This window comes from Pleurodeles waltl, chromosome 7 (genome assembly GCF_031143425.1).
Source record: "Pleurodeles waltl isolate 20211129_DDA chromosome 7, aPleWal1.hap1.20221129, whole genome shotgun sequence".
Lineage (NCBI taxonomy): Eukaryota > Metazoa > Chordata > Amphibia > Caudata > Salamandridae > Pleurodeles > Pleurodeles waltl.
Window position 1 is genome coordinate 32,554,087 of NC_090446.1, and position 22,380 is coordinate 32,576,466.

The 22,380-nt window shown below is 42.6% G+C and overlaps 1 protein-coding gene across 3 annotated transcripts in view; it reads left to right on the forward strand.

The window, feature by feature from the left end:
- LOC138303589 (zinc finger protein ZFP2-like) overlaps positions 1 to 22,380 on the forward strand; it is a 38,144-nt gene that overhangs the window by 7,250 nt on the left and 8,514 nt on the right. For 2 of the 3 annotated variants that reach the window (XM_069242858.1, XM_069242859.1), the window contains exons 2-8: positions 2,278 to 2,404; positions 3,019 to 3,132; positions 9,009 to 9,125; positions 17,580 to 17,666; positions 19,862 to 19,951; positions 21,369 to 21,458; positions 22,135 to 22,224. In XM_069242858.1, coding sequence (XP_069098959.1) covers positions 2,278 to 2,404; positions 3,019 to 3,132; positions 9,009 to 9,125; positions 17,580 to 17,666; positions 19,862 to 19,951; positions 21,369 to 21,458; positions 22,135 to 22,224 — 715 coding nt within the window. The remainder of the gene's footprint in view (positions 1 to 2,277; positions 2,405 to 3,018; positions 3,133 to 9,008; positions 9,126 to 17,579; positions 17,667 to 19,861; positions 19,952 to 21,368; positions 21,459 to 22,134; positions 22,225 to 22,380) is intronic. The other variant, XM_069242860.1, reaches the window with a different exon arrangement.

Sequence of the window (22,380 nt, forward strand, 5' to 3'; positions counted from 1 at the left end):
CTGGGCACCCGAGTGGTGTGCGTGGGAGAAAAAAATGACTCTTGCTGCCATTAGACTGCTGTTGCCACTATGAGGAAATAGTGCAATACTCTGGTCATTAGTTGTTTTGCGTTTGTCACATCACCTGTTTCATTTATTACTCACTCATACATTACCTGACGTAAGGTAATACATTTATATCACTACAGGTACAGTTGTCAGTGGATTTGTGTCATTCATACTCACGTCTGAAATGGTTGTGTGTGATGTCGACACGCCTCTGCCTTTCCTCTGCTGCACTGGTCCTGTCTGCTGGCTGTAGAGGTGGTATGGGATCGTCATCCTCATCTGATTCAGTGTGGCTGATGTCTACAGGTATGCCCCTGGTTGTAGCTATATTGTGCAAGATTGCACAAGTAGCCACTATTCTACATATTATCTCTGGACTGTACTGTAGTGCCCCTCCACTTTTGTGGAGGCACCGGAAGCGACTCTTCAGCAGTCCAAATGTGCGCTCCACCACGTTGTGGGTTGCCCTGTGTGCTGCATTGTATCTTCGTTCAGCTGGTGTTGTAGGATTGAGGTAGGGCGTCTGCGTAGGCACTGTCTCCTGGAAGGAACAGAGGGTATAATGAGTAAGTGAGCCATCTGACGTCACAACAGCATCAATGCGCCAGTGTACAGAGGGACAATACCTAGTAGATATCCTTCACCAAACTCCCCAGCTAGCAGTCTTGTGTGAATACCGCTGTGGCGAAAGATGTACAAATCATGTGTGCTCCCTGGCCACGAGATCAGTTATGATGTAGGAGGCATTGCATATCACCTGAATATTCATAGAATGTTGGTATTTATGGTTTCGGTACACATACTCTGTGGCTGATGGTGGACATATTGCCACATGTGTGCCATCTATGGCACCTAGGACGTGGGGGAACTGTGCTATCTGGTAAAACTCTATTTTTGTCTGCTGTATTTCCTGTGGGTGTGGGGGAATCTGATGTACTGTTGTAGTTTGCGCAGCATGGCGTTGATGAAAGAAGTAAAAAATATGGAGAGGGTACTCTGTGAGACCCCTCCAGCTGCTGCTATGTCCCATTGATAGCTCCCTGAGGTGAGTAGGTGTAGGGAGCATAATACCTGCACATGGGTGGGTATGCTATGACTCCTATGTGTTGCGCGCTGCAGTATGGGTTGTAGCTGAGCTATCAGGTCAAGTATCATGGCTGAGTTCAACCTATACCTCTCATATATTTCCTCCTTTGTCAGGTCAAAAAGTTTAATGCGCACTCTGAAAATGCGCTCCTGTCTCATCCTCCCTCTCCTCAAACCTGCCATGATCCTCATCCTCCTCGCCATTACGTAGAGTGCAGCCATTGTTGGGAAGAGTCTGAGGCATTCTGGGCCTCTTTATATATGTTGCACCTGGTTACCACCTGGTTTCAGTGCATGGTATTTTGCATGTGGAAAATGCCATTCTGCGAAAAATCGCAATTTGCGATTTTTTGATGCATCTCTTTGCAATTTGGATTTTGCGAATCGCATTTTGCACCTCGCAATTTCCTACTGGAAATACCGAATCGCAAAATGCGACTTGCAAAACCAGCTCGGAACGCAAAAAATCGCAAAAATTGCGATTTCTTATTTTTGGTCTGCGAATGCCTTTCATGCATCGCAGACCACGTTTTTGCACTCGCAAACGGCCGATTTTTGTGATTCGCACCGTTTGCAAGTGCAAAACCTTTTCATACATCTGGCCCTCAGTCCATGAAGGAATGCTAAATCCTTTTATACATCTGGCCCACTGATCTCAGTTTAAAGAGGGGAGAATATGGACAATGTAATTACTGGTACATAAACGTCCATTAACGCCTTTGACCATGTCAACTAATGCAGAAAGCCCTGATGCACTGTTTGTTGCATCCTTCAATATGGACCACCTGTGCTGAGTTAGTGGGCATTGTAAAAGTTGTGTGAGTCTGGAGTTAGCGTCATGCATGTGACATGTACAGCTGGAATTCATTAAGGTTCAGAAATAGCGATGTTGCCTGACTCTCCGCCCTCCCTACCCCATACCATATTATGCTTGTCTATTGCAAAGAGATCTGTGTTAGCTACAGTTGCTGTCTTTTATGTATGTTTATGTTCACACGAGTAATGCATCACAGCCATGAGGAGAGACACATTTCATTTATTGTGAGAAAAATAAAAGAGATCTAACTTCTGTGATCACCATTTTCTTTTTGCATTCATTAAAGTGCATCTTCTGAGTGTCTGTTGTCTAACATGTTATTTCAGGCATCAGTTATCTTTCGTGATGTTGTTGCCTATTTCACTGAAGAGGAGTGGACACACCTATATGAGTGGCAGAAGGAGTTTTATAAGGGTGTGATGATGGAAGTTCACCAAGCCTTACTCTCTCTTGGTAAGAAAAAAACATACTTAAAGCTAGAATCAGAAACATGGTCTCCCAGAACAAGTTTAGGAGGACCCAGTACATTGCAGATTTTCAGGATCTCCACAAACAAAACACACATTTGCTGTGAATCTCAATAGAATCAGCTTACCTGTTTGTAGATCTGGTCTATCTGGACCTACACTGGATACTAAACACCTTAAATAAGTTTAAAGAACACCTTACATGCACAGACAATTTCATTATTTGCCATCATTTGATCAGTGTAGAATAAATATTATGAAGCCCCTTTTGGACAACATATGTAACTAGGTTTGACAATTCATGTTACATTTATGATGAACCATAAATCTAGCACCAATCTCCAGTCAAAAGGGTTACATGTTTTCACACTTTGAGCAGGTACATGGAGATAGTCATTTGCCCAAAATCAGATTTGTGGTCAGCGTCTTAGGCTTGGATATAAACCCTGATGTGTGAGTTTTATGTTCTGCAATTTTACCACATTTACCCTTCTAGATAACTAATCAATGAAGGGTAATATCCACAATACAGCTCATTTTAGCCATCCGCACATAACACAAGGTTACTAATGACAGCTTTACCTATGTTTACAATGACAGGCTACACAATTGTTAATCGTGACATTTTACTCCGGATTAATAGAGAAAAAGAGGCATCCTTCCTCGACCCTCCACTTCCAGAAAGAGAAGCAGACGAGAAGGAACCCGCTGCATGTAAGTTGGAATTTTTATGAAAGTCCCTTTGACCGATGAGCAAAATACTGGCTAAACAGGCACACGATGGGTGTAAAGATTGCTACTGTGCCTGATAAATACCCTGGTTCCTTACTGGTAATCTTCATTACTCCGAGTCAAGTCTTCCTTGCCACAGTATAGTTTTCCGTCCCTCTCGTCTCTAATGTAGTTGGCTTCATTTTTTTGTTTAAGGCTTTGGGAAACAGGGTGGGGTGGGGTTGACCTCTCTTTTATATGACACGGGGTAGAGGAAGTCGGCCATCTTGAAGAGATGAGATGGGAAGCTAGCAGGTAAAGCTTTGGGAGGTTTCTGATTGGAGGCTAATGCTCATCATGTAATTACTGTGGCAAGGAAAACAGATGAGGAGGTGTTAGAAATGGAGTCTCTAGTTGGAAGAGGTATACACTCTTGTCCAAGTAGGGACCACAATCCTAGTCAGGGTAAGTCACACACAATCCAAATAATCCTTTGCCCGCCCTCTGGTAGCTTGGCATTGAGCAGGCAGGCTTATTTTAGAAGCTAATGTGTAAAGTATTTGTGCAGTAAATCATACAGTAACACAGTGAAAACACCACAAAAATACACCACATAGGTTTAGAGACTTAGATATTATTTATCTGAATAAAATAAGGTAAAAATGACAAACATCCAATAAGCAAAAGTTGAAAGATCACTTTTTAAAAGGTTTAAAAGAGTCTGAATCCTTAGAAATGAACATTTGTCTGTTTGTTACACACAGTACCTGGTATGTGTCAAAAATATCACGCATGGAGACCGCAGAGGAGGAGATGCGTGGAAAAATAAGGTGTTGTGTCAGATTTTCTGTCGCAGCACAGACGATGCGTCATTTTTTCTACGCTACAAGGGGTTTGTGTCGTTTTTCTGCACACAGTCCTGGTTCCTCACTGCGATGCGGGGATCTTTTGATGCACAGGGATGATGCAGGGAAAATCCTTGACGCACTGGAAGAAGGCACGGGCGCTAGTCGATCCAGTAGGCGATGCATCAAATTTTCCCACACAAAGCAGGCGCTGTGTCGAATTTCCAGTCAGGAAGTTGGGCTGCATCGTTCCAGTCAGCTGTGCGGCGATTTCTCGATTGCAATGGAGGCTTCGCATTGATTCAGGCAGGCGGTACGTCGATTTTCGATGCAGAAGGAGGTTCCTAAGGAGATGAAGGTTTTTTGGCCCTGAGACTTCAGAAAACAGGAGGCAGGCTCAATCCAAGCCATTGGAGAGCCCTTTTGGGGATGGCAGATTCTTTCTCAGCACAGTGAGAGGCCAGCAGGGCACAGCTGGCCAGAGGTCCTTCGCAGCAAAGCAGTCCAGATGAGTCCTTTGGGCAGTCAGGCAGTTCTTATTGACAAGGTGCAGGTCGAGAAGTGTCTGAGTTGGTGGGGTCAAAGATCCAGTTTATATACACAAAAATGCCTTTGAAGTGGGGGAGACTTCAAAGAGTGGTTTTGAAGTGCACACGTTCCCCTTTCAGCCACGTCCTGTCTGCCAGGGTCCCAGTAGGGGGTTATCAGCCCTATTGTGTGAGGGCAGGCCACTGGCCATTGAAATGTAAGTGTCAGGCCCTCCACCCTTCCAGCCCAGGAAGATCCATTCAAAATGCAGATAAATGCAGGTGTGACTGGGTGTCCTGTGTTTGTGGCTGTCTGGGTAAAATGCACAAGTGAGCTGTCTACCAGCACAGGTCAGATGTTGATTGGAGGCAGGCTGTGAGGCACAGATGGGTTTATGTTCAGAGAAATGTTCACTTTCTAAAAGTGCCATTTCTAAAATAGTAGTATGAAATCCAACCTCACCAATAAGCAGGATTTGCTATGAGCATTGTGGCCATACTAAACATGACCTGATTACCCCTTTCAGATCAGAATCTACCACTCAAAAAGTATGTGAGGGCAGTCCTGATTCTAGTCTATGAAATGAGAAGGCCTCACAGTAGCGGAAACTAATTTAGGGGTTTTTCACTTCCAGGACGTATAAAACACATGTTGCACATGTCCTGCCTATTACCTACATAGTACCCTGTCCTATCGGTTACCTAGGGCCTACCTTAGGGGTGACTTATATGTAGAAAAAAGGGGAGTTTAAAGCTTGGCAAGTACTTTTAAATACTGAGTTGAAGTGGCAGTGAAACCGCACACATAGGCCTTGCAATGGCAGGCCTTAAACATGGTTAAGGGGCTACTTATGTGATTGGCACAATCAGTGCTGCAGCCCACTAGTAGCATTTAATTTACAGGCCCTGGGCACATGTAGTGCAGTTTACTAGGGACTTATAAGTCAATCAAATATGCCAATTGGGAATGAACCAATGTCACCTTGTTTAAGGTAGAGAACATATGTATTTTGGCACTGGTTAGCAGTGGTGAAGTGCCTAGAGTCCTAACACCAGCCAAAACAGTATACAAAAAGTGGAGGGAGGCAGGCAAACATTTGGAGGATGTCCACCCTAAGGCTGTCAGGTTGAGTAGGAGGCAATGAAATAAATCCACTCACAACTGTGTGTACCTGTAAAACCATTGTGCATGCTATCCTGGAACAAATGTTGCTGAAAATTCATATATAAGTGATTACTGTAACATACACAAGCAGCATCTGATACTTTCTTGGGATTTTATTAATATTTCCCTTTGATTGTCACCCGTACCACATCATGGTATTCTTACTAGGGCTTCATAGGTGTGACTATGCATGCAGGTTGATATACATATTTTGTGTCATGGTAGGAGTATATCTATATCTGCATTCATGAGCTATATAGAAGAGGCATAAGAAGATTACCCTGGTGGCTTGGTAGTTCCTAAAATTATGTTTACCAGGCAGCAATATCCAGTTATTACAAATTGAGCTCCCATCACAGAGGGCAGTTGCATGGCTCAGTGCCACTCTAGTGAATGAGATTTGCTTCCCTGCTATTGGTGATCAGTGACATAAATTACAAGCTACCACTAATGCTGCAAAGTAAAGCAGACACTGTCAAGGTAGATTGGAAGAGCAGTGTTTGACCCCTTTTGCCACTGCTCAGTGTCAGGCCGATCTAAGGACCGCTCACCCATTAACCCTTCTCCTGTCACTATGTTGAAAAGTATGGTCTCTTGCAATTAGGGTTCAATAGCCTGCAGTCTCCTGTGTTGTCAGTTTGGTGACATTTAAGAGGGAAATACTCTTGCAACAAAATGCTTGTTAAACCGTTGCTTTGTGGAACTGCACATATAGGGAGCACAGCCTTCGAATCTGAAAAAGGAACATTAGTTAGAAAGCAATGGACTTTGTGTGTATGCACTGTTATTAAATGGCCCTTTGGGTGCAAAAATGTAGAACCAAGGGTCAGATGTACGACCCTCAGTGTTTGTGACTCACAATTTCTGTTTTTTTGCAACTCACAAATTGCGAGTCACAAACACTGATGTACATTAGTGTCTGAGACACTGTGATGCCTAAATGGGTCGCAAGTGACCTGCCTCATTAACATTCATGAGGCGGGTCACAATTTGCAAGCAACCCATTGGGAATGGCCATCACTCACAGGGAGGGTGGCCTGCTGGGGTCAGCAGAGCACCATGTCTGTGACTGCCTTATAAATAAAGAAGTCTTCTTTTTTTTTTTTAAACGAAGCCTGTTTTCCTTAAAGGAAAGCGGGATGTATTTCAAAAATGAAAAATAAATGTTTTCTTGTAATTTTTATTTTAGAGTGGGCAGTGGTCCTGTGAGACCACTGCGTGCTGTGGACAATTTTTGGTGCCCCCATTCACAAATGGGAAGGGGGCCCTTGGAGACCCCTTGCCATTTGCAAATAGGTTACTGCCTCTTTCAAGGAGTCGGTAAAGTATGTTTTGCAACCGCATTCCTGGTTGCAAAACATTCATACATACCAATGAGACTTATTATTAGGAAGAGATGCCCTTTACACACCCCTTTGTGATAGCGACTCACGAACTCAGTTTTGTGAGTCAGTAATAAATACTGACTAACAAAATATGATTGGTACCTAGGGAAATGTATTTTACCAGTCAGAAACGGCCTAATGGGCCATTTGTGACTGAAAAAATGTGTCGTACATCTTGTCCTAAATCCCATAGTCCAAAACACAAGATCATTCAAATGAAATTCTATATCTTAGCTTACTAAATTATGATCATTGTATTTACCCTTAATGATGATCAATATCACTTCCCCACAATGATGTCAAGTAGGCTCACATCCTTTTACGTAGCCTTGATTATTTTGGGTAGCCTGCAAAGTCATATTTTGTAGCTTTAGCACTGCTGGTCATTCTGTTCTGTACTTGTGCTTAGGGTACCTTATGATGTGTTTTTGAAATAAGCCCCTGAGGTTGTGTGGAGAATGCTGCATGAGAGGAAACTGGGGGACTGTGCACTTATGTAGTAAGCCTGCCATTGCCTCAGGGTCTGTCCACCTGGGCTTTTTATATCCTCAATGCTACTTCCCTCATGTTTTGTTGTCTCAGTCTATAAATATGTGAAGCAGCCAGAAGTTACTCTACCTTACTGGCACACTTGGTGTGATGTAGTCTTTAAGTTTTCAGGTATCCAGAGTTTGCATTTGCTGTGTGGTGGTACATGATTTACTATTGCACTGATCAGACAGGCTCTGGGTGGGTCTGAGGCAATCAGGAGTTACTGGGCTCCAGTTGTAACAGCTAGAGTAATTTATCACTGATTTTCTGGGCTTACGCACTGTGCCAGAGGCAGACTAAATTAAGGCTTTCTGTAGGAGGTGGCGTGCGTCAGAAAGGTGTTACACGATAAAACACTTTACTATCACTCAATAAAGTTAACGCTTGAGTCACTGTTTTAATTTGTAAAATAAAAAGTGCCTGATACACATATGCCAAAGACTATGTATAAAATAAGGATAAAGGGGAAAGCACACGCTCTTCCTGGCCATAGAGCAGACACTAAGCATTATTACAGTGCCTAAGTGCTAAGCACTAATGTGGCCTCAGTGCTGGAGCCTTTGTGCAGTGTATTTAACACACTCTGTAACCTCAACAATTACAGGGGGGGTTCAGATCAGTGTGCTGGACCTATCCATTTGCAAAATACTGTCTGTGCTGCATAGGAGTATTGATAAACCCTCACTTTTTATGGGTCTGTTTTACACTCAACTATTTTAAATAAATATCTCATGGCCTCTAAAGGTGTATTACATCATCTTCCACTAGATGTTTGGTCACTCCATTGAAAAGACTGTAACCTGCAGTCAATGATATTTGATTATTTGACCTGAATGGATTCTGGGCACTTGTGGTGGTCCCACTATATTTCATGGTACTGAAAATATATTCGGATGTCAATGTGGAACCAGTAAAGGTGTGTATTAGCACTACTGTACATGTCCGATAAAGAATATGGTTATTTTCAGGAAAGTTAGGCCCCGGTTAGTGTATTACAGATATATAGTATTTCATTAGGAATACTTGAAATCCATATTTTTTAGGGAGGGATAGAATATTTCTAGGACATACATGTACACACAATTATTACCATACCTTCTTTTTTAACAAATATACAACTTTGGGAGTCTTTATTCATGCTCATTGTTGCTGCCTTCTACTTACAAATTGTAGCATTGTGTGAAGAATTTAAGCCCACCACCCATTCCATACGTACATGGTGTACCTCTCGCTGACCACCCAAACCATTCCCAATCATTTCCATTATCAGATTGTCAACAGAGTCGAATACTCCTATAGCATCACTTCTCTATTACGCAGTGTTGCTATGCGTGATGCTGTACATTGTTCAGTGATCTGTATGTTCACAATCTGAGAAGTGACTTTGTATTGTGTGTGATTGCACATTGCAAATCTTTTTCTGTAGGCCGTTATCCAGCTGTCATTCCAGATATATTGTTGAGGATAAAGCATGATGAAGAATTATATTGCAGTGATTGGCATGATTCACTGGAAGCCCAAATCAAGACTAGTTACAGCACAGGTGAGTTGGATATTATTAGGTTATTACCTGTCTTGTTCCATAATGGAGAAACGTGAGAGTGTGGATGCAGAGATACACTTAAGACATGCAAATGTAATTTGGAAATTGACCTTCTCCTTGTCCCACCTCTGCACAGTGCCCCATGTCACCCATGGTTCTGGGATTGAGGTCTACAGATGATAAAGATACTGTTAGCTCCATCTCTGTTGCCCACCAGGCCATATCAGCTGTTTACCACTATTTAATACCCATGCCATGGGCCTTTCATCCCACAAGGCTTCTGACAGCAGCCAAAGAAAGCAGCACTCAACAGCAGGGAACTCTCTTTAAGAGACTACCCAAGGAGACAGATGTAGAAGTTGCAGGCTCACCAAGGACAACGGAAGGCCTTAAGACAGCACAGTGGAAAAGCAATGAGGCCATTCTAGTCTAGGAGGACCTCTCTATTCTCAGACCTTTTGTCTCTTCACCTGTACACGTGTCTGCATGGGTCTGCAGCCTGCTGAAGAGGTTCCAAACCCTTTACACTCAGTATAAAATGGAATATATTGCTTATAGGTAATTACAGTTTACACCATGTCTCCAAAGGAAAAGCGTTTTTTGACTCGCCTAAATCTTTGGTGCCATTTGACAGATCGTCACAAATTTTTTTTTTAAAAAGTGTGCTGGTAATTCGTGTTGCGGATAGAAACTTTTGGGGTGATCCGTCAAGCAGAGGCCAAGGGGGGAAGGGTAAAAAAAAGTGTGTTTCCCTTGTTAATCCAATAGGAGTTTTGAACATGAATACAGCCAAACCCGCGGGATGGAATTCTACCCTCAGCCGTATGCTCTTCCCACACAAGGTAGAGCTTTGACACGCTCCCTTCAAGCTTTGTGTCACTCACTTGCAGCCTCTGCACTCCACCCTCAGTGTACTGCCTGCGTATACCCCTCATCACTCAAAGAGGAACTCTTCCTGAGCCACAGGGCCTCTCGGCGCTGTGTAACACCCCTGGATGTCCAGCTCCTCTAAGCACTATATCCATCTCCTTTACATATTCTTTGGGGGCGGGCGTGTGCTGTGAGGTGAGCAAAAGGCCTCACTTCTATAAAGCGAGCTTCAGCAGTCTGAGTTTAGCAGACATGAGGCGGGAATACTGACCACCAAAGAAAACACTCATTCTTAGTTAAATGTAACACTGCAGCTGCACCACAACTACAAAGTGTCAACAACTGCGAGAATCACAGACACACTTTTGCTTTTTCCCTCCACTCCTTTCTCCGATTTTCTTTTTCCCTTCTCCCCTCACTCTCTATTTCTTTTGTTGCATTTTTATCCTGCTTCACTTTGTTCCTCTCCAACCTTTTTTCTCTTCTGTAATTCCGAGTTTCTTCTTTTATTATGTCTTATTTTCCTTTTTATTTTCTCTTTAATATTTGTTTTGACTCTTACCATCCTCCTCTAATGTTTCTTTCGGTCTCTTTTTTTCCTATTGTGGTTCTGTTAGATGAATATTGTAGGTGAACCCTACCCAAATAACTCCAGTTCACTTTTTTTTTAAAGAAGTGCTGACACTTTAATCAACTCTATAAAAACTGCTTAAGTTTTTGAAAGTGCACCTCCCTTGGAGAAACCTTTTTCCGAAATTAACGTTTATAAGCCTGTGGTACAGTCCGCTTCTCCTATAGTACGGGCTATGCTCCAGGCTCGTTCTTCTGTCTCTCTTTTCACGGGCCCGAGGTCATTTCGGTTTTATTAGGTTAAACTGGAGGAGTAAGCTATTGATTTATTAAGAGTTAGAAAAGGAAAGGGTTAGCATAATCAACTAATACTCAGGGCGTGCAAGACCTGAAAGGGCTGTGCTTCTATGCTCCCAGTAAATGCAGGTGAGGCGGTGTGCCAGGTCCCGGTACATTGCGCCTGGCTGCCAACACCTGCAGGCAAAGTGGCCTCGTCAGCCAGGAATGTGCTGAGCTACTCTTGCCAGCCAGTCCCAGGGCTGGCATGAAAGTAGCACAGGTGGGGCAGGTGGAGGCTGTTTCGCTTTATTTAGGCTTATACATGAATTTTGACAGGACATAGCTCATTGAAGAAACAACAAGTGTGACCTGCTGTTTTTCTATGCCCTGCAATGTGGGTTAGTCCTATTCTGTTTCGAAAACCTTCCAGTTCTTTGCTGTTTGACGTTTATTCCATTCTGAAGGAACACATAAGACGCCTGGGTGACGTCCTGTAAAGCTGTCTGGCTATTATGTAGTATTGTGTTGTATCAATGTTGGCCAACATTCTCCCTCTACTGGTAGAACCCACAAATCACGTGAAAGTGGCGCAACATAGGTTCTCCCATGTATGTTCACACGTTTCTTCTTAAAGCATAGCCAGCTCATGTGTTGTGTGAAAAAGGACACTATAATGAGACATGTCTGCAATAACAATTACCCCTGGCCACACCTTAAAGATGAATGCAAACATCATTAAACAGTTGCATACCTAACAATAAAACACCACCCCCTAAACCACTGAAGACAACACCTTAAAAAAACTCATGCAGTGTCTCAGCAGCCTATCATCCCTAAACATTTCCGTGTGACCTTCCTAACGTCACCGGTCCGATATTTTCCTTTTTACCTATACTCCAGCCCATTCCCAGATCATCTTCTCCTGGGCTCAGAGCTCATCTGAGCCCCTCACCCTCCAACCGCTCTTGAAGCCAATCCTTCTGTGATTTCTCAAAGCTGTCCAACAACTGGATTTGCTAAACCACAAACAAGCCTGCTCCCCAAACAGTGGGATTTGTTAAGTGTTAACATACACCCCTAGTGGAGTGTCCTGGCGCTATACCACCGTCAAGAAGCTAATTGCTAAAAAGTGAAATCTTAAACACTTGGGGAAAAACAGGTTTTAAAAGCATCTGATGTACACATAAAGAGTTTGTCCATGTTTAGCAGTGGCATTTTAGCAGCACCTGCAGTATTTGGTCTGGGTGGAAAATAGCATTTGAATCCGACATGCAACAAAGAAGAGTGTACACCACTTTGTGGCTCAGGTGCAATGCCTTACAGAAACTCTCCAATGGAGATATACTGCTGTTGAAATATGGTCCCTACAATGGAGACCCAGAGCTCTCAACTAATTGTAGTCTACGTAGATGATAAAGAAGAAAGCCTGGATCAATCAAGTGGTGGTAGTCCAGCCTCCATGATATCAACATATTCAGTGTGTAATCTCCCAAAAATTAAAGCTGGAACAATCATGATTTTACCAATTCTGTGATTTGCTCAGGAGAGTTAGCAGACTGTCAATTTTTGCACCCAAGTGTTTCACCGTTGATACTGCAGGGAGTACTGGCCCAGACTGCTCTGGCCAGAAGCGCAAACCCCAGAATGGTGAAGGGATAATGGGACATAGTTTCTCAGTCTTGCTACCATTTCATTTCAAATGGTTCGTCCCATCTGAACTGAATATTTTTACTGAACAACTCTGTAGCTAGATAGCAATCATCTCTTCATGAGCAGAGATCTGCACCGTACTCTGAATATCGTTGTCATATAAATATACCGTGGAGATACTAGGGGCCTGACATCTTAGGTCTTAATGCTTCTTGGTTTGCTGTATGTACCTTGTTCAGTACTGTACATTGGAAAGACTTAATGAAAAATTCTAACCCTCCACCAGGTCGCCACAAACAATGTTTTATGAATAATGCATATCCAGATCTGAAATGGGATGGAGTTCCACACCAAAGGTGCATATTATTTGAGGGTTGGCATCTTGGTTTTTAACCTTCACCAGGACAAGGAGGCAGTGTTAATTTAGAGGTCCTTGGGAATGTCTTTCTGACCAATCAGCACAGTGATGGAGGGCCAGTCCCAGGACGTGGATCAGAGAAATGACTCACATAAAGCAGAGTTTCTGGACTGTTCTGTGAAACCATCAATCTTGGCATCTCCTGGCAGTCATTTTTGTACCTATATTTTAAAATCTTTTACTAGAATTGACCATGAGAAGATCTTTTCCCAATAAGTTTTAATGCTTCCAGGCTTGGTTTATAGGTTCGCTTTTCCTTTCACAAGTAGGTGTCTATTCAGCGCTAGCTGTTTCATTGGCTGAAGGTCGCTCTTGTCTCATGGCCATGAGTCTTAGCCTGCTGTGTGCATACAACTTTTGAAATTTCAACCATAAACTATATTTTGAGCATTTGAAGAGAAAATCATTCATCCTTGTCACCGCTGCTACACCTTTTGTTGTTTCTCTATGCAAATTACAGAAATGTGAGTTTAGGGTTGAGTGCTTTGCAACTGGTGCAAGGACATGAATAAAATAGTATGATGTACGAAATTAGTGTACTCCCCACTCATTAGTGACGGTGGGGCCAACAAAGGTAAGGAGACCAGGTGAATTCATGTTTGGTTAAAATGCTCTTATTCAGGGCATTTCTTTTACAAGTCGTTGTTTCCAGGTTTTAGTTCAGTTGAGCAAATGAAGTAAACTCGAACTACGACTAGCAGAGTGCAGTAGATTGTTAAACAAAAACCTAGAACTCTAGCACAGCATCATTAGTGACGTGGACTCGCATGGGCCACAAAACAAATATTCGCTTGCTAATAATCTAAGCCGCTGGCAATCGCTCCAATTAGTTCTCTGCCCCATTCTAGACCAAGGTCCACCTTTGTTAGGTCGAGCATAGCAGTGTAGACGCACTGCTTTTCCGATGTGTTGTTATCTATTTGGGCTTTTAGCAACGTCCACCTCACGCCCATCACTATCGCTTGTTTATGGGCTTGCCCTTCAAAAATACTTTGTTATCATTGGTAGATGCTTTACGTTTGTCCCTCCTTGGGGCGGTTTGGTTACCTCCTTGGACATCGACCCTGTTACATGACTAATTCCACTTTTGCTGATACGTTTGACTGCAAGCAAACTTCTTTTTACTTTTGAGTCTCTCCTTCACGCTCATGCCGTGGCACTTTGAATCGGCTCGCTTATGTGAAACTGTTTTACTTTTCATTTTCAATTTATGTGGCAAGAAAAGTCAGGTTAGGAGTTTACAACGCTAACTCTAACTCTAGAAAATGCAAGACCCATCAGGAAGTGTGGGCAGCCATCTTGGGACTCTACTTCAGCCGAGTCCCACAAAAAAGTTGAAAAAAAAGGGGACAGGGTACAATATCCTACCCCCAAACCTTGTTCTTGGGGTCATTGGCAAAGCCCCAAAACATTTTTTTTTACATTTTGCCATGAATTTGTAAAATTTCGGGAAAAGTGAAAAAAGACTATAGTGCAGTCTCTCGTGCTAGTTTTTATTACAGCCCCCAGCGGGACCAGTTCCAGGGGGCTTTTTTAAAAGAGGAAGGGGGGCATGTGGCCCCCCACCTAAAGCTGTCCAAGCCACTGGAACCACCACCTCCCTGGGGATTTATTTAAATATTAGAGTGGGGCTGCGCTGATCCCCCCTCCATGGGTTCAAATAATCCCCAGGGACCACCATCTCCCTGGGCTTTAATGAATAAATGGAGGAGGGGGTACATAGACCCCACCTCATGGGACTGATTGAAGCCCCGGGGACCACCATCTCCCTGGAGCTTTATGAAAAATAAGGGGCATGAGGACCCCCCTCCATGGACTGCAGGAGTTGCGGGGACCACAAACTCCTTGGGGCATTCTTTCTTTTTTACAAGAAGGGGGGCAGTGCAGCCCCATCTTGGTCTGTTATCGGTCCCGGGGATAACCACCTCCCTGGGGGAAGCCCTTGAAACTGAAAGAAGACGGGTGGGCGTGCGGCTCCCCTCCTGGAGCCATATATGGCCCTGGGTTGCCACCCCCTTGGGCCACCAGGAGGCCAGGGTGAGCCCTAGGGGATGGGGTCGCCGGGGCTGAACTCAGCCCAGGGTGGGGGCGGGTACGGCCCCCTTGACCTACCAAATGAAGAACAGGCCCTGGGGATGGGTTCCCTGGGGCAGAGATCGGCCCAGGGAGGGCAGCCATGCAGCCCCCTCCTCTATTAAAATATGGAATCCTTTGTGGAGGTAAATGCAATGCTGATCTATTGGAACACAATCTGTAGGTGATTGCACCAGGTGGGTTCTTTCTTGTCCTCTCTTGGTGAGAACAGAGTCCAAGGTTCTCAATTTAACGTGCTATGAGTATGCAAATGTGAAAATCACCTGGAAGCTCTGCCTGCCTGACCTGCACCATTCACCTTTAGTAGTATGCAAAGGTCTTCCCACATTTTGCCAGGATAATGACAGCTTACCAAAGGGTACCCCAGTGTGTTTGCCGCCAGTTTTGGTGGCACGTTCTTGATGCTGAGGAATACGAGGACATCTCCACAAAACAAAGAAGCACTTATGTCATATAGATAACTGGAAGGACCCTGGTTTGGTGGAACACACAAGGTCACTGTTGACATTTCATTGTGCTCCATTCCATAGATATAATGTAGCATACATACTGGACATTTACCTAAGGAGGCAGAAAGAACTTGGGTAGATATTTTGTGCAAGGCTGTGGAGTCCTGTTGGATAAAAGAGCAGGTGAGGTTCCTTTGTGGCCGAGTCACTCACACAGCTACTGACACACCCACACAGTCACGCACACACCCACTCACAGTCGTACTCAGACACTCAGTAAGACACTCATGCACCCATTCACAGAGCTACTCAGAGACTCATGTACTCACTTACAGACACACTCAGACACTCATGCACCCACTCTCAGACCCACTTAGACATTCATGCACCCACTCACAGACCCACTCTGGCTCATGCACCTACTCATAGACCCACTCAGAGACTCCTGCACTCACTCACAGACCCAATAAAAAACTCATGCACTCACTCTCAGATTCACTCAAAGACTCATGTACTCACTCACAGACCTACTTAAACAGTCATGCATCCACTCACACTTTCACTCAGAGACTCATGCACCCACTCACAGACCCATGCACTCACTGACAAACCCACTGAGGTATTCATGCACACACTCGCAGACCCACTCAGAGGCTTATGCATGCTGGGTTGTGTGGTTACAGTTGATTAGCTGCAAGGCCTGGCCACAGTCCAGGCCCTGCGGCCAACCGCTGCCAGGCATGGCCAAAGTCCATGTGCGGCCATGGTTGGATTAGCGTATAGTAATTAAAATTACTTTACGTTAAAAAAAAATTTAATTCACTGAAAAAAACAAAGGTTACATGGATGTTATAGTTAGGATCTGAATTTACTCACACAAAACCATTGAAATTCAGCAGTTATAGTTATGGTCAGCTCAAGTAACTATAACTCGTGCCCTAAGGTAACTATAAATCGCACACTCGCTATTCACTGCTGATTACCCAAGATATTACGTCACTCATGACATCTTTGATAACACCATTGATAATATCACTGTAACATTTGCAGTAAAATTATTTAAAATAAAACTGTACATGGTGGGGGCTCTTTTAATGTCTGAAGCGGAGCTTGTGTGCTCTGTGGGCCCATGAACTACAAGATGTTTCTCATCAGCTACATTTCAGGGATGTTTTAAGTCTCTTTGAAATGCAGCACATGAGCTTATTATCCATGGCAAAGTCATTTTCAGAAGAAAAGATCTCTACCATCTTGGTTGGACAGGACACGATCCTTGAGACTGATTCCCAAAGTTTTATATATCATGGGCATTTAATTATCAGTTTGATAAATAGGGGTAGGGCGTGGGCCACCTTGTAGGGAGGTAGAGGGTCAAGACTCCTGCTCAGTATCTCCAATACCCTTTAAATTTCATATTAGATATGGGGCTCAGCTGTGTCCTGACATTACACGAAACAATCTATGATGAGGCAAGCGGGAGATCTTTTTGTCCACATACCAACATCATACAGCATCACAGAGGATGGTCCAATGGGCAAGCCAAGCATCAGACAAGTAAATGTAATGCCCACAGGTCGTTATGTCAGTAAGCTCTAGATGGAATAATAAAGAATGTATACTCAAAGACCTCTTTCTAGAAAACTGTACATAGGCAGCCATAAATGCGATAGCCAGAGTCGAAAGCTCAGGCGTCAAGAACTTATAGCCTAGCATATGGCAAGTAGGAAAAAGATCAGTATCCAGGGCCATGCCACCTTTGACATTAGATAATGTGCCAAATATATCAGTCATTAAACATAAACAGATTAACCAGTGGGAGTTTTTCATTGAGGTGTGGGAATTTTTGTTGGCTTAAGAAGAGGGTTCATATTAGCCATTTGAGAGGAGCCCTCCAGAGGGATGCACAGATATGCCAGTTAGAGTATTGTGTCAGTGAGGCATGGTCTAGTTAAGTGACACTCCAAAAGAAGTGTCACTTTGGCTGGTGGAAGGCAGTAGCCAAGTCAGGCTGTAGAATGTGGCTTGTTGTACTTGCAGTTTTCTCTTCTTGTTCTGCTTCTTTTGTTTGATTGCTGTGGGGTTTAGACATGTACTTTAATAAGAAGTATGTTGTCCCTGCACTAGCGGTTGCATCCTGCAAGATCTCGGAAGAAGAGAGGAACTCTGTGGGCTATCACCAGACTGAGAAAAGAGAATGTGCCAGTCCTAAAGGTAGGAAAATAATGCTTACTTTATTATGAATGTTAAGTAAAGGTGCCACAGATGGTGTAAAATAAAATCTCAGGCTGCAATACCATGACATCTAAAACCACATTGTTGGTATTTTATGTGTTAGTGCTGGTGTTGGGAGAGTTGAGAATGTGTTAGTACAACATCTAGTTGTCTGCTTTTACTTCTGTGTGGTTTCCCCTGTGCAGACTCGTCCCCTGAGTAGGACATTTCTATTGGAAGTGAAATACAACCCTTCTTTTGAACTCTCACCCTTTCTTGTTACCGTCTCCTGTTTCCTTCAGTGTTGTTTCATACGCATCACTGCTTCTTTCTCCTCCCTTTGCATTTGGAGTACTTTTGTGTTTTTCCCTCTTGCCATACACCTATACTATGAAACTTTTCTTTTTGTTTTTGATTTTCATTAAATGCTTTGAATGTTTTCATAAATGCAAACAATTATTTTAAGCAACATCAACCTATATGCATTCTTATTATGGGTCTCACTATGTTCTTCTAGTATTTTTTCAAAAACATATTTTTAATAGTCTGCCTTCCAGGGTCATTAGATCCCTGTGATAAACTCAACGCAAGAGCCACATTTCTGAAAAGCTACTTTAGAGGGTGGCACTTACATTGCATACATCTTTCAGACCTCGCCAATCACTTCCTGGACGGGCACCTGGACCTAACCTTTGAACCTGATGTTTCTTTTAATTAATTTAATTAGGGCATTGCGGCAGGCTTTTTCAGCATGGCAAATTCTAAATAATACCTAATTTGAATACCAGAAGACCACTTCCTAGTGTCTCTGATGTTCATGTTACAAATTCCTACTCTGCTGTGCCTAGCAGAGGGGGAGTGGCTTGACCTCTCTCAAAAGGCTAAGATCTAGTAGTCATATCAGTTCCTTGATCAATGTGTGGCTTCTGCACCAGTTACCCATGGGAAGATGAGTTTCAGAATCTTATTAAGAGGGACTGAATGAGGAAATGTCTCTTCTTTCTTTCTACTGGTTACCAGAAACCAGTACATTTGATTATAAGGGTTAGTTTGTGGTTGTCAATTTATAGTGACATCGTTGAGTCAGTTTTGCAGACCTTTTAGTGTTCTTGATAGCACGATTGGGGCATCTACTCCGAAGAGTAGAGGGGCATCTCTAGCTTTAATTGCAATGCGGTCTGCCAATATCTTCATGAGCTTCCCAAGAACACAGTAACAAATGAACGTTGAATAATCATGTTGCCAGTATGCAGGAGGCCGTCTGTGAATTGGGTCCAAGGTGATCCAGATAATTCAAATATTACTACCTACGACCTCATGAAAGGTGATCATCTGTGCTGTGGTATTTTAAGTAAAACTATTTCCACGTGAGCGGTGCTAGAAACAAATATTAATTTGTATGCAAGGAACACGCCTTGGGAAGGAACATTAATTTATGGGCTGCTTGTGTGAGAAGACAGGCTCCAGTCCTGGAAAACTGTAGGACAAGTCTAAAGGTACAGGTGAATACAACTAGATCAAACTAAGGGTTTATAGAATAAAGGGTAATAAATTAAGGACAAAAACAAAATGAGCCTCTGAGCACAGAAATTATGAGTCACCTTAATAATTTACTAACAGTAGACATGAGTGGTGATTTGACTAATTTGACTCTGTGTTTGCTGCTAACTCAGTAACAGTAGAGGCACAAGCTTGTCTCACCTTCCCATTACTGATACTCATGGAGTGTGCCCTGCAGAGGCTGTGTGTCTGCTCAGATGTATCTGCTTGAAAGAGACACGCAGCAGAGTTATCTTCACCACCTCTTGCAAGGGAAAATAAAATTCCACTTGACCACTTTATTCACTATGCCAAGTAGGGAAATCTCTTCTTTGCAGCTTGATGAGTAACTTGAATGGTTTGGTATGTGTGCAGATATTTCATTGTGGATTTGGTATGTTCAAGTGATTTGAAAGATGTATTAGTTCCTGTGGCAAGTAAGCCACTTCTGCATTAAATTCTTAATATTATTTTATCAGTGTCTTTAATTTTGTGAAGTAAACCTTTATCTTTCAGTCAATTGAATGAACTAATTGAATTATTTGAGCAAGAGTGCAGAATTCCTAGTAGAAACTATGTAGATGCATTAGTAATATTTTTTTATCAAACATGCTTTATTATTTCCCAGATTACGTTTTATGTTCTCCCCATTACAGGCTCACCACCAGTACTGTCTGCATGTTCACTGACTGTCACTCCAAAGGGTGAATCACATTTCCAAGAAAGCAGAGAGGCAGCAGCTACAGGTAGGTAAGAAGTAAGTGCTTTTGCTCTACCCATCAGTGCTCGCCTTGATCTAACGTCTGCCTTTTTGGGAGACTCTTTGGTAGAGAGTAGAATACACTGTTCAATGAGCATGAACCTGGAGAAGATGTACTATCACTTTTGCTTGTAAGGTATGCTTTATAGACAACCACACGGGAGCACAACAATTAATAAATACTCAATGCATTTGCTTGAGTCAGAATCAGAATTCTCTTATGCTTCTATAGTTGATAGTTACTGTTTCAGCTAATATTTAAATATAATTGAGGCTCCTCCGCAAAGAACCTTATCACCACACCACTAATCAAAACGTTCCTGTAAGGAACAAAGAGAATATCACTCTCGAGGTCAGTTCCCGCTTCCATGTAAAGCCTCAACCTGGTACTTTTACAGTTAAGGAAACATCCCTTTGAACCCGTGTCCAATGCAAGAGTCAGATGTCTATCACTTAAAAAGGCCTTAATGATCATAATCCCTTGATAGCGTGAAGTGAGTGAACAACAGGCCTTAGCTACCCAAGAACACTGTTTACAAGCCCACAAATATAGGGTCTAATTTACAGGGCCTATGGCACAGAGCTGACCTGTCAAATCACATTCCCACATAAACTATTTAATGCAGTTGTCTGCCTTTCTGCAGAATACAGAAACAGAACTGAAGAAAGCACTATGTACTCTAGATGTGAGGAACTAAAACACTGGTGCGCCTCACCAGTAAGTTATAATGCAAATGTTGTGCTGTAATGCTTCTGGAGACATGCTTTTTTTAACAGTGTGTCTGTTGCTTTGATGTGGGCCAATAATCAAAAGTAAATGTTAGTAGAATACAAATGAATGTTCAGTGATACAGCAGCCCTGACATCATGTTCTCTATCTATGTTTTCCTGTATAGTGTCTCTGATGCCATCACACAAATGTGCATCCATTGTTGGTCAGAATGCCAACAGCTTCCTGAGCAAATCTCTCTTATGGCTTTTTCTTTCTGGTCACTTTTATAATGTACATAGTTTTTGTTCATTCAATTTTGGGGGAATGATGGTGTGCAAAATGTGTTACAGTTGGTGGCGTATTTTATGGAGAATTGCATCAACATGTCCACCTTCGATGGAAGGATGCATTTTGCTCTAAAAATGAGTGCAAAAAAAAAACAAAGCACTGCTAGCAACAGCTGCTCGCACTCTGTCATTTGTATTGAGTACAGAGGATTTGTCGACAGCAAAATATTGCTATTGTTTTGAATATTCTGGCAGTATCTGAACTTGTAAGCACACATTCCATTCCATTTACAACTAGGAAAGCAGGCTACCGTGGATTAGAATATGTAATTGCTATTCATGTTATACCATATGTTGATTTATTGTTTATCATGATGATAGGTATTATATTTACTTTGCTACAGGTGGTATGACTAGTACATCTGTATGTTCATGGATTCCTAGACCACATGATGAAACAAACTGTCAGAAAAACATTGAGCAGTATACTTCAGGTATGTGTGATCCGCATGGTCTCTCGCCAGTCAAGATTATCCATTTAATCTCCCTTTCCCTGATTGGAAACAATTTGACAGTAAACCTGGTTTAACATAATTTGATTAGCTGCATATCAGGAGTCTAGCTTAAGTGGGTGATATAGGGGTGTGTAGCTCCTACAACGAAAAAATTAAAACCTAGCCCAAAAAAACAAAATCCTCAGCATGTTGGTACTTTACGAACTCACAGCAGTACTCACACAGAGAACTGAAGTCTAAGTTTAAACCTGAGGTCAAGAGGCCCAGTTCACAAAGGTAAACTTCATGTCTAAGTTTACCTGTGTGAATTGGGCACTCAGGCTGCAGATAAGAAAATCAGTGGAAAACATGGTTTCATTTCCTAGACTTGTTATTATAACGGCTAAGATAACATATTACAAATCAACCATCATGAAAGCACTAAACAAAACAAAGCCCATGGTGTTCAGATTAAATATACAGAAAAAATTTGCATTTCGGTGGCTAGGGCTGTATGATAAATCAGCTAGAAATGAAACTCTAGCTTTTGATGCAGAAATATAATGGAAACAACATGCAACCTGAGAACATAGGGAAGAATTAGGGAAAAAGACTCCAACTTGTAAGATATGCTTTGTTATTAAAAATAATATGTTTTATATTCTCCTTATCACAGGCTCACCGCCAGTACTGTCTGCATGCTCACTAAGTATCACTCCAAAGGGTGAATCACATTTCCAAGGAAGCAGAGAGGAAGTAGTTACAGGTAGGTACAAAGTAAGTGCTTTCCCTAAACCCATCAATGCTCACCTTAAATTACCTTCTTCCTTCTTGGGAGATTCTTGAACTGTAAGAAAATAGTGTTACATGAGCATGAACCTGGAGAAGGTGCACTATCACTATTCCTTGTAGATAATCCTTA